We start from the raw sequence: 16899 nt of genomic DNA on the forward strand, positions 1-16899 counted from the left end.
GGAACAGTGGGTGGGTTAGGTGGACGGGCTGGCAGATGGCCTGCAAATATATGGGGTCCCAGTTGTCTCTGCAACTTGGCATTATGTAAACCTCTACTCAATTCGTCATCAACCTTGTTCTATTTTCACCCGTCCCAAGTACTGTACAGACAGGCATTCAGTTCTCTTTTTAAAAAATCGTGGAAAAGTTTGTATAATTCGTGTGTGCAAGAGAATAATACAGCTAATGAAAATAGGCTGCTTCCTCCTTCACTCCATCTTCGGGTTTCTTGTTTTTAAAACCCATGTATTTTTAAAAATTGTGGTAAAATCTATATCACATAAAAGTTACTGTTTGGGCCATTTTAAAGTGGACAGTTCAGCGGTGTCTGTATCCTCACCATTGTGAACCCCCTGCCTCCCACTCCCTGCCCAAGATTTGCTTCTTCTTGCAGAACTGAAACTCTGTACTCACCCACTAACTCCTGGCTGCCCCCCTTTCTATAGACCTACTAATATCCAGACAGCTGACCCTACGAGACAGATGATGTCACCTGGTGTGGCCATCAGTGAGGCATCCTTCCTGACTTAGGATCAAGAGAGGACAAAGAGCACAGAGCCACGACGACCAGGGACCCAAAGCCTGAGTGTTCTGTCTGGCTCGGTGTGTTGGCGATGTTTGCAGAAGTCGACAGGTAACAGCGCACCAGGGGGGTCCAGCACAGACTAAAACGATATGCTGGAGGGTCTGTGCCCCTAATATTCATTTCTGTCCTTCCTGTAAAACCAGGCATTTATTTGGGAAGAAACTGAAAAGGCAATTACACGTCAGGTATGCGTTTCATCAGGAAACGACCTGCAAAGTTTCAGGAGGGTCAGCTCTCTGGGTAGGAGGAATGACCGAGGAAGAAGTGATATCGAGTGATGGAATTATTAATAAAAAAAGAACAGCTCTCCTTTGCTGAGAAAATACTACATGCTTGGACCTACGGACCATGCTATACGATATTTCTTCATGGAATCCTCCCAACCACCCAACGCATAGGTAGGACTGTGATACCAGTTTGTGGATGAAGACAGGGAGGTCGGAGAGGTTAAATATATTAGCCAAGGCTCTGTAGCCTTTAAGTGCTAGGACAAGGATTCAAACCCAGACTGTGTGTGCTCTCAAGTCAAGTTCCCTGTAACACCTTCCACGGTGAATTTTTTTAAAGAAGATATTTAAGAGAACCCAGCTCCCCACAAAGACTTCTGCTTGAACACCAATTCTGCAGACTCTCATGCCTCAACATCAGCCCGGTAGAATGTTCCCTGAGGCCTTATGAAGGTCCTTGCCATGTACCAACAGGTTCCAAGACCTTTAACTGTGGAACAGTAGAGCTGATGGGCTGGTCAATTTCTCCCATCCGGACCACTGTGGGAGAGCAGATAAGGCAGTTCTGGCCCCCCATCCGGAAGGGTTTGCAAACACCAATGAGGGCCAGGAGGAAAGAGGATGAAGACCCTCTAGGCTCTGGCCACACCTGTCACCCTGACTGTGAGTGGAGACTGCCATCGGCAGTGGGTGAAGGCGTCCTAAGCCCATGGAGCTTCTGCAGGGAATAGGGCTACGTTCTGTGAACTTCTAAATATAGAAGTCTCCCCCTTCCTCCCTGTCCTCTGGAAGCTTGATTCTGTCTTCTTACCTATGGTCCTGTCTCCTTGGGGGTCCACCTCCTGAGCCATGCTCAGCGCCTCTGTCGTGGCGATGTCCACGTTGCAGGGGACCACCACCAAGTTGATTGTCTCCTGCCTCTGAATGTACTTCCTGATGAGTGCCTTGATCTGATGGAAAAATAAAAATCACACAAAAGAAGAGGATATCTTTGGTTAACCAACAGCCCAGCTAGACAGGTATGATGGTGACAAGCCAACTTCCAAGAGCATGACCCAGTTTTCACTCTTCTGGGCATTGATGTGGCCAGCCCCCTTCCACAGATAAACTTGTGCATCTGCCTTTACTGGGTTCTCTGCTGATTCCCTACGCCACTTCAGACCCCCCCCACGCCGGATATTTCTTCTTTCCCGCCAACTCTCTGGTCCTTGTAGCCAGACTAGAACTCTCCTTCTTCTCCAAGGCTCTCCTATGATGCTTCTGACAATCTGCCTTCTCTTATAGTGTTTGGTATGTGTCCTGTTTGCCCTGGGAGCCCGGGGGTACCTTTGTGAGCTCTCAGTACCCATGCCGAGTCCCCCACGGTGCCCCAAGTGGCAGGTGCTCAGTGCCCTCTACCATAGTATCTGACGTCAATAATATCTCTCCACGTGTTCATCCCCAATATCAATGTCTTTTTCTGGAGTTTGTTCTTAGAAGGAATCTAGCTCACTCAAATTTAGAGAAATCCAATAAAATTTCTTAGAATCTGTGGGCAAAAGAGAGATGTGGGCAGCACAACCCTTACATATCGAATTTCAAAAATATTTTCCCCTCGGACAGTACAAACGAACATGGAGAAAGCCGACACCTAGGAACACAATTTTGTATATTTGGGTGCAAGTCACACAGAGTTTTTTCTCTTATGATGCCCCATGAAATTATTCTATGTTGCACAAGGAAATAATCCTGCACAGCCACAAATAGGAAACTTGCGTCATGTAAGTGCAGGCTAGGATCGTAGAAACAATTCAGTGATGGGATCCAATAAAGATGACAAACACCAAGAGGCCCCGTGAGGTCCTAACTGTGGGAAAATTTCCCTGAGTAAAGTTAACAATCAACTCCTATAAGCTAGTTAATAGCATAAACTCATGTCATAGAATAACATTATGGGATAGACTCACATTGAACGTGAATTGTCTTTAAGTTAAAATAAAAGTCGTCGTCTTCTTGGTCTCTATTCCCTCCGCTACAGCCGAGGGCAGCACCTGTTCTGCCGAGGTCTGTAAGCGAGCACCCCACCCCGGGCTCTCCTTCTCAGCACCGCGGACAGTTCAGGACGCACAGCTCTTTGCTGCGGGGGGTTAGCCGGCGCGTTACAGAATAAATTTAGCTGCGTCTCTGGTCTCTACCCACTGGATGCCGGTAACAGCCCCTCTTTCCCAAGCCGTGACAACAGTAAATGTCTCAGACCCTGCTGATGTCCCTGGGGTGGGGGGGAGATAGGCTCGGGGTAGGAATCACTATGGGAAACACACTTCTTCACCTTCTTTTCATGCAATGAACATGACGGGCACCCCCAGGTGGTAGGTCCATTCCAGGATGCAGAGGTTCATGAACACACAGGTGATGTCCCTCGGGGGTCTTTGTCCCAGGAGGGAACACAGACACTCAACAGGGATGATAAATAGAAGTGGAAGGACCAGGTGCAGGGTATTGGGTATCAGGGAGGGAATCCCGGTGAAGGTGGCTTTTGGGAGAGCTCTGGAGGAAGCGGGGGAAGGTGCCCCGTGGAAATCTGGGCAGGGGGAGCATTTCAGAGAGAGGGAGGAGAAGGTACAAAGCTGGAGGGCTTGAGAACCGTCGAGGGCTCGGGTGCGGCTGGAGCAGGGGAGGAACGGGGCACAGTGACAGATGTGGCCCATGAGCTCCTGTGGCTGGAGCACATTGGATGCAGAGAACTTTCATGCTAAAGGACCTGGAGCCACCAGAGAGCCTCGGGGAGCGACAGTCTCTGCTCTGAGCCCTGCGCACTGCTCCCCTGGTCCCCTCCCCAACCACCCCGAGCCAGAGTCCCAGAGCCGGGGACCAGGGCCTGAGACCAGGGCCGGGGACCAGGTCCAGGGTGGCAGCGCTCCAGAGCCCCTGGGCCTGCCTGCCCAGACCAGGAAGTCTCCCTGTCTCCAGCTGGGCCCGTTCCCAAGTCCCAGAAAAGCTCACCTGCAGCCCAATGTCCTGGGGCTGGTTTCCCACAGGCACCCTGGTGATGCCGGGGAGGTCGATGAGGGTCAGATCTGGAACCTCGGGGGAAGTGATGTCCACGCTAATGAGCTCATGGCTGATGCTGACTCCGTTCCCGGCTAAGGTGTTCTGGGCTGCGGAGACCGAGGCAGGGGGCAAACCCAGAGTCCAGATTAACGACCCTTCCAAGGAAAAGCCGAGAGTCCCTGGTGCTTAGGAAACACTTCACAGAGGTCTGAGGAGAGGTCTCTGAGGCCACCTGGGGGGCCACTGAACACATAGCCCTCGCCCCTGCCCCGGGGGGGCGGGACATACCATACGCTCACGATGGGATTACAAAAGGGTTCTGTTCCCTTCATGCTTTTTAATATTTTCCAGTGTGTGTAATATTTTCCAGTGCTTCAAATACGGCCGCAAATTCTTCCACACCCTTCCCTCCCAAAGGTGAGCCCCTGTGTGGGGGCTGAACGTAGGGACCTCTGTCCAAGGACAGAAATGGTGGGAGTGACTGTGTGTGACCAGCAGGAAGGAAACGCCGCGGCCACCGCCTGCTTCCTCTCGCATGGCTCACTCTGCGAGAAGCTGGCAGCCCTGTCCTGAGGACACCAAGTATCTCCACTGGGTCACAGGGTTCAAAGACAGAAGAAACTTTCCATTTCGAGCTGGGCTCAAGCTCTGCTGGTGCAGCAGGACGGTCTCCGTCCTCCTAGAGGGTGGCCAACGGATGGACAGGGTCCCTGGGTCGGGGGTCTGAAGGTGTCAATAAAGACAGCCATCGACACAGAGCTTCTGTCCTATCCGCAAGCCAGGACTGGTGCGGGGAGGAAGGACAGACATGCGGATGTGGGCACGAGAGCGTCGCAGAGCAAACCTCGCGGCCTGAAGGAGGACATGTGGGCAGAGCTGAGACAGTCTCCCCCCGGCCCTCCGACCTCCACTGTCACTCTCCAGCTGCCCGGCTGTGCATGTCCTTGCTTGCCCGTCACCCAGATGTCCAGATGCCCTCGGACAGACAGGGGCCACCAGATACGTCCCGGGGATCTCGCCCCTTCCCGGGAGCACCCCGGGGGTGAGCTAGAAAAAAACCAACCTTCCTGCAGGCTGTTGGCGCCGCAACCAGAACAGGGACCGACTCAGATGCCTCGTGCACACGTCTCAGAGCCTTGACCCGCTTCATACACGAGGGGCCTGAGCCGTCACGGGGAGCCCCGTGGTTCGGAGGCCCCTGCCTGGTTTACTCATCTGCTTTCACGGTCTTGAAATTCTTAGTAATTTTGAATGGGGGTAGGTCTCGGGGTCTGACTCAGTGCAGAGCGCACGAGTCACGTAGCCGGCCCGGCTCCAAGCGTGGTTCCTCACACTCTGAGCACATAGGACCCATTGTGGAGCCTGGTTCAAGTCCAGGTTCGGACCGGGTGGGTCGGGGTGTCTCCCTGAGACTCTGCAGTGCCAACGAGCCCCCAGACAAGTGGCTGCTGCAGACCAGGTGAGGGCCCAGGGGCTGGACCGCCTAGGGAAACCCGGAAATGAGAGGAAGCTGGGATGCTCTGGAGGAGGGGGAGGGGCGGGAGTGACAGCAAATGTCATGAGACACATGTGCCAAGGACAAGGACACAGAGGTCACAGGTCGCAGGCTCAGGGGGAAGCATGGAGACATAAGAACAATGCTTCCCCATCACCTGGCCCTGTTCCTCAGCGTGGGCTCAACACCCACATCCCTTCCTCCCCCGCCTCCTGGAATTAGCCACGGAGCCACCGTGGAACAGAGAGCGAGTCCTGGAGCATCAGGGCTGGAGAAGCCTTCTCCCTCCGGCAGGGGCAGGGCAAGCACAAGAACGGGGTGGGGGGCGGGGGGGCAGGACTTCTCCATTCTGGAGGCGGTCCCTCTGCTGAGCCATTTGAGGCCTGCAGACATGGGGTTCTGGGGGATCTGAGCCCGGAAAGTCACGGGGAGAGGCCTTGTTTGTTATCAGTCGCATGGAGCCCCTCCACATTCTGAATCAGCTTTAGTAATCTGCAGGGCAGTGGCTCAGGACAGTGGGGGGTGTGTGTGTCCTGTGGGGGGCACTGCCCAGAGGAGGGGCAGCGTGGGAGGCAGGAGGACTGGAGCACGGGAAAGCCTGGGAGGAAGAGGCCCCATGGCCAGGAGGCGGAGAAGGGGACGGGACAGCAAGGAAGCAGCCCCCAGAGCCACACCTGCAGGAACCCCGGGCCTCCTACCTTTGAGGATCTCCTTCTCCACCTGGGAGGGGTCCTGGAGCTGGACCTCCTTGGTGCCGTAGCTGATCCGACCCTTCCACGCGCTCTCGTGCAGCTGCCTCTTCAGCTTCAGCACGAGCGGGCACCTGGTCACGATCCCTGAGACAGTGTCCCCAACATGCTAAGTTCCCTTGAAAAGGAGGGTTTGCAGGTGCCCTTTCCCCTTGTCCCCAAAGAGCTGTCCCAACGTCCCAGGAGTCCTCGTCTGAAGTTTTGGTCCATCTCCAGGGCTGGGTAGGGACAGGGGCTCAGATTGGGCGGGCGCAAAGGGGCACAGGTCTGAGGAAAGAGACATTTGCAGCTGTGCCTCCCACCCCCGATCCGGGGCCCTATGCTCTGTGGTCACTGAGCCTCCAGACCGACCATAGCCACTGTCCCCATCATGTTGCTCTAGAAGTCACACAAACCCGAGTTGAGGCTCTGTGTGTCTGAGGGCTCCCCTGGACACCTGAGCTGGAGTCCCACCTTGGGCTTTGGCCCCGGGACCAGCCTTAGTCTGGGTGGCCGCAGAGGGCCAAGGACAGATGGATGAGTGGAGCAGTGAGATCGGTCCCACCCCCTCCAAGCCCCTCACACTTGGGGTTGGTGGGGAGAAGGCAACTAGAGCCAGGGCAAGAGTCGGGACGTCTGAAGGAGGCTGTTCAAGGGCATTCTCGGGGTTCAAGGGTGTTCTTGGGTTTCAAGGCTGGAATCTCCCTGAGCTGCTTGGGGCTGGGCATTCCTATTGCAAAGTCCTGAGCATTCCACGTGTCTATACTGCCGGCCCTCTAAGGGCAGCATCGTCTCCTCCTCCAGCCCAAGCCCAGCAAGAGCTATTGATGGGAAAGGGGTCAGGAACCCAGGGGCCGTGAGGGACCCCACCCCCCACATACACACATGCCAGCCCAGGCCATGCGCTGCAGACCTAAGCCTTCCAGGGCCTGCCTATGAAGACACTAGCCCCCCAGGGATGCCTTGTGGCCCACGGGTGACCCAGCAGGCTGCACAGCAAAGCTGGCCCAGGGTGCTTACCGCTGCCCCTGGGGAGGGCGACCCCCGACAGAGCCTCCAGCACGGAGCTCTTGCCCGAGCTCTGGTCCCCGATGACGGCGATGGCGGGCAGGGCCAGGTCCTGCTCCACGCCCAGGGCCCGCAGGGAGTCGATGAGGTCGATGCAGGGGCGCACCTTCTCCTCGTACTGGCTAGCCAGACTGTGCTCGGGGCCCTGGAAAAGGCAGGATTCCCATCGTCACTGGGAATTTGGGGCAGGATGTATGCCTCCCCTGATGCTGGGGTGCAGACAGGAGGCGGGTGGGCCCCAGGGAGGTCTCCGTGTTCTCCTCTTGCAGAGACTTTTCTTCCGCCGATGTGGGGTAGCTGGCTGGCAGGTGCCTCACTGGACAGGCAGAAAGCACCCAGAGGTGGGAGCACCTGGCCAGAGTGGGGGTGGGAGCCAGGCCCTGGGCTGCCGAGCAGGGGTGGGGCGGGGAGTGGGGTGGGTTAGCCACGGTGATTGACAGTAGCGTCTCCTCTGGGAGGGAGGGAGGAAACCCCGGCCCTTGGGACAGAAGCCCTAGGCTTGCAGCCCCAGAGACTGGGTATATCCTGGTGATTGCCTGGGAGGTGCCTGGGAGACCATGGGGCACCGGCTTTCCTGGCAGGATTGGACCAGACTTGTGGGTTTATGGCCATGACTGGGGAGCTCACCTCTGGCCGGGAGCTGGAACACACCCTTCCTGATGTCCCTCTGCGTGACCCACCTTTGTCTTCTGTTGGGGCCTGCTTCCTTCCGACTGCTGCTGGTTCAGTGTCAGGGAGTGGACCATTTTGGTGAGGTCAACTGGGTCCTGCCCCCTGAACTGATGCTTTGGGGGATACATCGTGTGTCCTGTTGCCTCTCCAGATGGTGGTGGCTGCGGCTGGAAGAAATCCGTTTCCTTTTTTGGTTGCTGTTGGGGAGGAAACATCTTGGGCCTCCAGTAGGGGCAAGAACTATGGGCCTTAGACATTGGCCTTCACCGAGTCAGAGCTGGGGGCTGTGCTCTCCGCTGCTTAGCGCCGCGTCTCCTTGACAAACTCTGCAAAGACACAGGAGGGCAGAGTGGCCCACCGTCCCTGGGCAGTCCCCTCCCAGCCCGGACCTTGGCCAGCCTCGCCTCGCCCAACTCCACACCATGCACCCCTGCCCGCAGACCAGGGAGAGACCTCAAGAACAAATCTGTTGACTTATTTAATCTTAAATAAGAAAATCATGCAAGTTCTATTAACCTCCGCGATATGTACACAGAATAAATTCCTTTGCAGAGGGCCAAGGTGGAGGACTTTGCTTTCCTGGTGAAACACAGGCTCCCTGTTGTCAGAGTAAAGGACACGATCCGCCTGCGCACCGTTCCCACTGGCGGCAAGCAGGCTCACAAGGGAATCGTGGGGACTCGTGCCGCTGTAGGCCTTGCTATGCTCCTTGGCTCTCGTCCCCAGAGTCTTATCAGGCCTTATTCTTGTTTTAAGATTTTGCAAACAGAAAGAATTAGTGGTCTCCAGAAAAAGAAGGACGAGATGCAGCTTTCTTGACATAAGGAAGGCCACTTTAGGCCCCGGCCACCCTGGGATCTGTGCCTGACCAGCACTACTCGCCCAGGGCACATTTCTTGCAGAACCTCCGGAGATATGTCGAAATTGCAGAACAGAGTTCTTCTTAAGGATTTTAGGGGAAGAGAAGAACGTAAGAACAAGTGGCCACTGGCAGGCCAGAAGATAGCACAATGGTATCGGGGACAATCGATCAGTGATGAAACTCCCAGGGCTGGTTCAAAAGTAAAGATTGGCCCAGCACGTTATTATTCTTTTAAATATTTTATTTTTTAAGGAATCCCTGCACCCAGGGTGGGACTTGAACTCACAACCCTGAGATCGGGAGTTGAGCGCTGCCTCTACAGAGCCAGCCGGGCACCCGGTCCAACACACTCTCCAGGTATCACTGCGGGATCTCAATCCCGAGAGCACGCAGACCCCAGAGCAACCGGACCCAGAGAACCGGTGCTGTCGTCCCTGGTGGCCCTTGGCTTCCATCACTCAGGACCTGGACTCTGTCCCTTAGAGGCACACTGTGGCCCATTCTCTGAGCCCCGTCACGAATACGCACGCGCCCTTAGCATAAACCTTCCCAGTTCTGTTATTTGAGGGGACCCTGCTTCAGGAAATAGCCCCGGTGTCCTTTGCTTGTCCCAAGTACCACCTTCTTCGTCCTGTTCTTGGGCCGGGTTGGTTGTGCCCTTTGGCTCTAGACAGCCAGCAAGAGGCGAACCCCGTGTCGGGTAACTGTTTCATAAGCAGCTTACACCGGGGCATGTGAGAGGTGGTCTGCAGGGATCGGCACATTCTCTGCCTTTCCTGGTGGGGGCTCTGGGCCCGGGAGGAGGGGGCACAGCCAATGACAGGGCAGAGCTGCAGAGAGACCCTGGGAAGTGAGTGTGGAGAAACACCCACTCATGGGGTTCACGCAGGGCAGGGTGGGGCGACAGGACCCGATCAAGTTAGGAGCGCAGAACTGTCTCTGAGAAGACAGCATAGAGGGAGGCGCACAGACTGGGGGAGACAGGAGGCACCCGAGGAGTGTGCCAGGGAGGAGACGCAGGGGCGGGGGAAGGATGGCCGGTCCTGCTCGGGGGTCACTGAGGCCGCCCCAGAGGGAGGGTTTCCTTCCTTCCCTCCCTCTCTTCTGGGGCGAAAGCATCCGAGAGGGACCCTGCCAGTCCCCACTCCCAGCTAGACCTTGCAGGGGTAACGGGCTGGAGTCCGATTACAGGGGCTGAGCCCGCAACCCAGAGGAAGAAGGGGCCCCGAGGGTAGGTAAAGGGTGGGATGCAGGGAGGACGGTGGCTGAGGACAAGAGGAGGAGGCAGACCGGAGGCGAGGGCTCCCTGACCCCAAAGGAGCTGCCATCTGCACGAGAGATGACCTCATCCCATCATCCCTTGGTGCTGGGTCCATGGAGACAGGGCCCCCTCTGTCGAAGGCACCCCCACGTCGTGACCAGGTTACCTACATCACAGGTAAGCCCCTGAGTGACATGCAGGTGAGGAAAAGGCATTGCCCAGAATGGTCGGGTGATGGTTCCCAAACTGTGCGTCCGGGCACCCTGAGGAACCTCAGCTAACTTGTACGGTCGCTTGTGGGTTTTTAAACTTCTCAGGGGTGCACAGAGTCACCTGTTGGACACCACACAACCTGCTGCTGCTGAGTTTTTGGATCCAACAAGAACAATTAATTGATAGAACTATTCGGTATTTCTTTTGGTCGGGGGTGAAGGGGTCAGACTCCAACCCCCAGGAACGCGCTACTTGGCGCAAGCATTCTCTTGAGCTGACAGCAACGGAGACCCCATGGGCTCGGGAGAAACTCTGCCCCTTCCTTAACCCCACAGAAGAATGTGGACTGGGGGGTCTTTCCAGAACGAGGTTCTCAGCAGAGACACATTTTATCTGCATGGCGGGACGGCCACCTAATCCGCAAACAGCCACCTCTTGTCGCCCCGTGAAGTGGGCTCCTTCCCTCCGAAGCCCCAGAGCCCCGGCCCTTCTTCTCCGTTCAGCTGACACATGTGTCTCCTGTCGCCCGACCGTCCGGAACGTCCGCGTCTGTGTGGACTCCCCGTACGCACGCTGCTAAATTGGATTTTCTCCTGTGAATCTGCCTCGTGGCCACGTGTTTCTTAGTCCAGCTGCAAGGACATGAAAGGGGCAGGGGTTCTCGCTCTCTCAAAAGGGGGCACCATGAACGAATCACGGAGACACTCAGGGCACCCCAGACGGAGAAATTTGGGGGCCACCGGTGCAGGGTGAAGCTACATGTGCCCGGAGGGGCGAGGAAAGAGGAGGGAGTGGGGTGGTGGGACGGTTGGACAGAGGGACAGATGGATGGGCTGTGCGGGAAAGGGTCCCTGATGCTCCCTGCGTGCCCTGCGGTCCTGTGTGACCTGTGATCTCGTTTACAGAGCCCTGCATTTTCAGGCGATGGGAGAAGTTCAGACATGCTGAAGGGCTGGGGGACCGTCCCGGCTAGAAAGCAACAGGCTCGAGACTCCAAAGAACAGTGGATTGTTTCAACAATGAGGAAATAGTGAAGTTATTCACATTTGGAAAATACATCACAGGGGACGCCCGGGTGGCTCGCAGTTGAGTGTCTGCCTTCCTCCAGGTCAAGATCCTGAGGTCCTGGAATCGCCCCTTGTCTAGCTCCACGCTCAGTGGGGAGCCTGCTTCTCCCTCGGCTCCCATCCTCCCACCAATGGCCCTCCACTCTCTCTCCCTCCCCCTCCCTGCCCCCCTGTGCCCCCTCCCTCACCCCTTCTAGCCCCCTAGTCCTTGTCCCCCTCTCCCCACTAGTGCTCTCTCTGAAATAAGTAAATAAAATAAAGTAAATATTCAAAAGAAATGAAATCTTGCCATTTGCGACGACGTGGATGGAACTAGAGGGTATCATGCTTAGCGAAATCAGTCAATCGGAGAAAGACAACTTTCATATGATCTCCCTGATATGAGGGAGAGGAGATGCAACATGGGGGGTTGAGGGGGTAGGAGAAGAGTAAATGAAACAAGATGGGTTTGGGAGGGAGACAAACCATAAGTGACTCTTAATCTCACAAAACAAACTGAGGGTTGATGGGGGGAGGGGGTTGGGAGAGGGGGGATGGGGTTATGGATATTGGGGAGGGTATGTGCTATGGTGAGTGCTGTGAAGTGTGTAAACCTGGTGATTCACAGACCTGTACCCCTGGGGATAAAAATATATTATAAGATTATAAAAAATAAAATTAAAATAGATTAAAAAAAAAAAAGAAAGAAAAGAGAAGAAAATGCTTTACAGAGGGCCACCGTCAATGAGGGTAGATTTTGGATCTCAACCTTGAGGACCAGCCCCTTGCTCCCCCAGGGCCTGTCCTCCTGCTTTTGATTCTACTGTATTTGGACCTTCTTTTCACTCTGCCGAGCCCCAGGGGAAGCGCAGTAGCGGGGAGGGCCTGGACCCCAGTGCCCTGTGCCCCTCCCTGACCCCCAGCCCCGGAGCCTGGCCTCTGGGACCTGCCCCAGGCCTGGGTTCTGTGAGGAGCTCCGCAGCCACACAGGCTCTGTGCAGAGGGGAGACCCTTCTATCCCTTTACAACTTGTCGACCTTGGACCTGGCCACTTGCTGTGCCTTCAGCGTTGTTCTACCATTGCCATGACTGGGCCGAGCCTGCACGACCTCTCAGACCTGTGGGGACAGTTTGCTTCCTCTCACACTAGCTCAGAAATTTTGTTTCTCCTGAAAGCAGAATACAATTACAGAAATCAGGTTCACTGGCATTTTGTCACAGTTTTCAGGAAGGAGAAAGGGAGGTGCTACTACTCACTTCCCCTCCGTCCTCAGGAGAACCCTGGCCTTCTTCCTGCTGCTGGCACGACCCGGGGAGCAGCCCAGCACCCTGAATGTGTTCCCCGAATAATGCCAGGTTCGCTGGCCATGACCAGACGCGGGGGGAGGCGAGGAAGGACCCAGCCCTGCCCACACCTGGATCTCAGACCTCCAGCCTCCAGAGCTGGGAGAGGAGACGTTTCTACCATTTAAGGCACCGAGCGCGTGGCACCTTGTTCTGGCGGCCCTGAGACACAGACAGTCCGTGGCTAATACTTATCTGTCCCCTGCCAATGCCACTCTCTGCTGGGAGGACCTGGCCTCAGTGTCTCTTTTGAGGGACCACTTTGAAGGCACCCGAAGCCCGGAGACCAGACTTTAGGGCTTGAAGTCTGACACTAGTTCCCTGTGGGGGTTTTCTTCCACACCACTAGACACTTAATTCTTTCATGATCTACCCCAAACCAGCGCCTGCTACCGCAGGCTAAGGGCTGGGTCCTGGCAGATTGCTCGTGCGCCCGCCGCATCCCCACCCAGCCCACTGCAGATGCCAACCACAAGTGTGAGGTGTCGCCTGCCTCTGACCCACGGGCTACAGATGGGAGGTTCCAACCACGGCCACCTGGGGTTCGGATCATTTGCAGGAGTGGCTCAGGGAACCCAGAGAACTGACTAGATTACTGATTTATGACAAAAGCCTGTAACTCAGGAACAGCCAGATGAAGAGATGCCCAGGGTGAGGTCTGGGAAAGAGGGGGCGCTTCTGTGCCCTCCAGGGACCCCCGTGTTCACCAGCCTGGAAGATCTCCAAACCCTCTCCTTTTGGGTTTTTATGCTGGTGTCATTGCACAGACAGGACAGATGAAATCACTGACCCCTGGAGACTGCTTCAACCCCCAGCCACTCTCCCTCCCCCAGGTCAGTGGGCGGAATGAAAGTTCCCCCAGGAGTCATTGGCCAGCCCCACCCTTGGAGGCTTTCCAAAGTCCTTATTAACATAACAAAAGACAAGGCTCTCTCCACTTGAGAAATCCCCAGGGTTTTAGGAGCTTTGTGTCAGGAACAAGACAAAGATCAAATTATATATATATATATATTTTTTTTTTCCTGGCATTTGTAATATATTGCAGAATGATCACTGCAGTAAATCTAGTTAACATCCAGTCGTGGCACATAGCGACAATTTTCCTTCTGATAAGGACTTTTAATATCTACTTTCTAAGCAACTTTCGAATACGCACTACAGCGTTGTTAACTGCATTACTGACTATGGGATGTAACATACAGCCGGGTGACAAGAATTAACTCACCTTGTCACACCTCACAACATCACAGGGGCACAGAGCTCCCCCCACCCCGGACGTGTGAGCGAGGCGTCCCAGAAGCCACCCCTTTGTGGCCGCAAGGTTTCGGTCAGCTTCAGGGTGGGGGCCGCCTGTGCCTCCAGACCAGCCGCATCCTCTAGAACGCACCCCGGTTGTGCAGCTCCCCCCCCCCGACCCCCGCCAACCAAGCCTCCCCGAATCTCCCAAGGGGCACCTCAGAAACTTGTCTTTCTGTCTGCCGCCTTCAGGCACAAGCCACGGTTCCTGGGAAATCCTTTAAAAAGGCACATTTGCTGCAGAAGGACGTGGTGACACGGTCCTCCCTGCAGAGCCCGGGGAGGGAGGGGCCCCCTTACCTCGGCTCCTTCTTGCCTTCTTCTCCTTCTTGCCTTCTTCGCTACGCGTTCCCCCACCAGGAGAGTCATCCGGTCCTTCCTTGCTTCCCTTTTATATGCCGTGTGGCTCACTCCCCCTGAGCATCACCGAGAGAAATGAAACCAGAAATCCGGACCGCAGAAATGAAACCGAAAAAGCAGCACGCTGCCCACCCCCACCCTGCACCCTGTGACTCACCCTGGAGTTCTCAGCAGGCTTGTCCTGGAGGGCTGGGGCATGGGGGGCAGATGCCTGCGGTGGAGAATCGGCATCGGGGATGACGGCTTCTTGGGGGAGGCTGGTATCAGGAAGAACTTGGACATCCAGGGACTTAGAGCAGCACGTCCTTTAGGACATTCCGGGATGATGGCAACGTTCTATTCTTTGTGTCCAATACAGAGGGGCACCTGCGCGGCTCGAAGCTCCTGAACAAGGCCAGTGAGCCTAGGATCTGACCGTCTTAGTCGGTTTCATTCTGATTGACTTGGCCCCTCACGAGCGGCCCCCACACCGCGGCGCCCGCAGGCCCGTGATCTCAACGCTCTGAGGGGTCCCACGGCAGCACACCGGAACCACCCCTGACCATCCTCATCCTCTCCCCGTGGGAAGCTGCGCAGACCCGAAGGAGGGAACTCCGCAGCTCCCCCAAATAACCTGTTTGTTCAGTGCACACCCCGCACTCCCGGAGGTCCCTACGCGGGGAGAGCTCTCTGCCGGGCCAGGAAGAGGGCAGAGGCCAGACTGTAGGGGGCTCCCAGCTGGGGGCTCAGCCCTGAGCCCGCTGACCTTCTGGTCCTCGGTCATGTCCCCCGCAAAAGGGCAGGCATGTGTCCAGGGGTCCTGCAGGTCCCCGGTTCTGTGATGGAGCGAAGCAAGTCGGGTATGCCCATCACCGGAGCACAGCTGCCAGGAAACCCCAGGAGCCCTCAGGACGCCAGGCCTGCACAACAAAGAGTAAGTGGGCCTCGGGCTGATCCTCCCCAAAATCGAAACAAACATTATTCATAAATCACAAAAAAAGAAGCCCAAGCATTTCTTTGTTCATTCATTTTACTTACTGCCCTTGTGGGCAGGTTTTCCTTTAAAGAAGAAAATTAGAACCTTTGCCTTCAAGGTCTTGGGGAGATAGACTTGGAGATGTGGGCACTACAGGATCCGGGTCCGTTGCTGACCCCAGCAGGGAATGGGCCGCTCATCCGCTGTGTGATGCTTTTCTGTTTCAACACCTCTGTCTTTCCCAACAGTCCTGGGGCGTGCCCATGGCTCCGGGAGAGGCACCATGAAGGCCCCCTCCGGGCAGAGTGGCCCGATCTTATGGGGGGGCACCAAGAGCAGCAGGAGCCCTCCATCTGCCGTCCAGAGGGCACCCCCTCCTGCATGTTCCCCATCCCTGCTGCTTCTCTGGGAGGGAACCCACCATTCGAACTGCCAGGGGACAGGGTCCTTGCAGCCAGAGGATGGTGACACGCCCAGCCGAGGGGGGAGCACACTCAGGAGCATCAAAGCACAGACCAGGCGGGCTGTCAGCTCCGCTGGGTGGGGGGATAAGGATGCACCCCCCAGCTGGCCTGCTGAGTCTCTGTGGGATGGCAGCAGGTGTGTTCATAGGGTCCCAGCCCCCTGGAGCCAGGGTGCCCCCACCATCCAGCGGCTCTCTCCTTCCAAGCTGGCATTCTCAAGTGTACAAATGACACCATGAGGACTACTCAAGATTAATGAGATGGAGGGATCTGTGGAGACCAAGGCCCGGCAGGGGTGCGAGGGGTATGTGCTCTGGTGGGGCGCAGTAGCAGGGCAGGGGTGGGGGGCTCTGCGAAGTCAGAGACCGTGGCCTCCTCCATCTCTGGGCCCCACCTCTCCAGGGAGGCTTACACTGGGCCCTTGGGTCAGGATGGGCGTGAGGACTAGCAGAGGGTCCGCACGGGGCGGGCTGGGCACAGGCATGTCTCGTCAAGCCCTCAGGCACAGTGATGTCTGGCCCCAGGGAGGGCAGAGTGAGCTGGGCCGAGGAGTCCTCTATGGGGCTGGGGCATTCCAGCGGCTGACACCCTGTTCTCGGTCAGGAGCAGGTCAGGAGCAGGTCAGGAACGAGCACTCCGTTCTGCTTTGGGGTGTGCAGAGTCCGAGGCGTCTTGGTACTGGAAATGCTGAGGTAGGTGGGAGTGGGGTTGTGTGGGGGGGCACCCCCCATTTAGGGAGGCAGAGGCTTGAGGCTCTGGTGTCCTCGCTGGAAGGGAGCTTCTTCCACACTCCCCTTGCTGCTGTCCTTGTATTCGCCCTAGGGAGGGGCGGGGTCTGCCCTCCTCCAGGGAGAGCTCACCCCTGCTCTGCCCTGGGAAGGGGGGCTGGGTCCCTAGGACGCTTGGGGCTGGTTGTCCACCTGTGTCATCTGTCAACGGTGGCTTGTCATTGTTTTCACTAGACTACATTTGACGGCGCTGTGGGTTCCAAGCAAAATTGAGGGGAAGTCACAGACTTCCATTTCCCGCTGCCCCAGCATGTGCACAGCCTCCCCCAGGGTGGACATCCCCCCAGAGTGGTATCTTTGTCCCAGGAGTTGACAAGCCTGCACCGACCCGTCATGACCCAGAGTCTGCGGTTCAGGTCAAGTTCACTCTTGGTGATGCACATTCTGGGGACCAGAGTCCTCCGAGTTCCAACTGTCCCTGCAGCCCCTCAGCCCCTGCTGCCTCCCTGGCCACCCTCACACTC

The 16899-nt window shown here is 56.4% G+C and overlaps 1 protein-coding gene across 4 annotated transcripts in view; it reads right to left on the reverse strand.

Annotated features, from left to right (window-relative positions):
• Window positions 1-15162, reverse strand: part of MX2 (MX dynamin like GTPase 2) — a 29769-nt gene extending 14607 nt beyond the window's left edge. Inside the window, exons 1-7 of one of the 4 annotated variants that reach the window (XM_047719761.1) lie at window positions 14386-15162; window positions 14193-14284; window positions 7855-8189; window positions 7127-7319; window positions 6077-6214; window positions 3836-3990; window positions 1665-1803 (exon numbers count right to left, since the gene is read on the reverse strand). In XM_047719761.1, coding sequence (XP_047575717.1) covers window positions 1665-1803; window positions 3836-3990; window positions 6077-6214; window positions 7127-7319; window positions 7855-8103 — 874 coding nt within the window. In that variant the 5' untranslated portion in view covers window positions 8104-8189; window positions 14193-14284; window positions 14386-15162. Of the gene's footprint in view, window positions 1-1664; window positions 1804-3835; window positions 3991-6076; window positions 6215-7126; window positions 7320-7854; window positions 8190-11475; window positions 11487-14168; window positions 14324-14385 lie in introns of those variants that run through there. The other 3 variants (XM_047719756.1, XM_047719764.1, XM_047719760.1) reach the window with 3 other exon arrangements.
• Between the last annotated feature and the right edge of the window lie 1737 nt (window positions 15163-16899).

This window comes from Lutra lutra, chromosome 1 (assembly GCF_902655055.1).
Source record: "Lutra lutra chromosome 1, mLutLut1.2, whole genome shotgun sequence".
NCBI classification, from domain to species: Eukaryota; Metazoa; Chordata; class Mammalia; order Carnivora; family Mustelidae; genus Lutra; species Lutra lutra.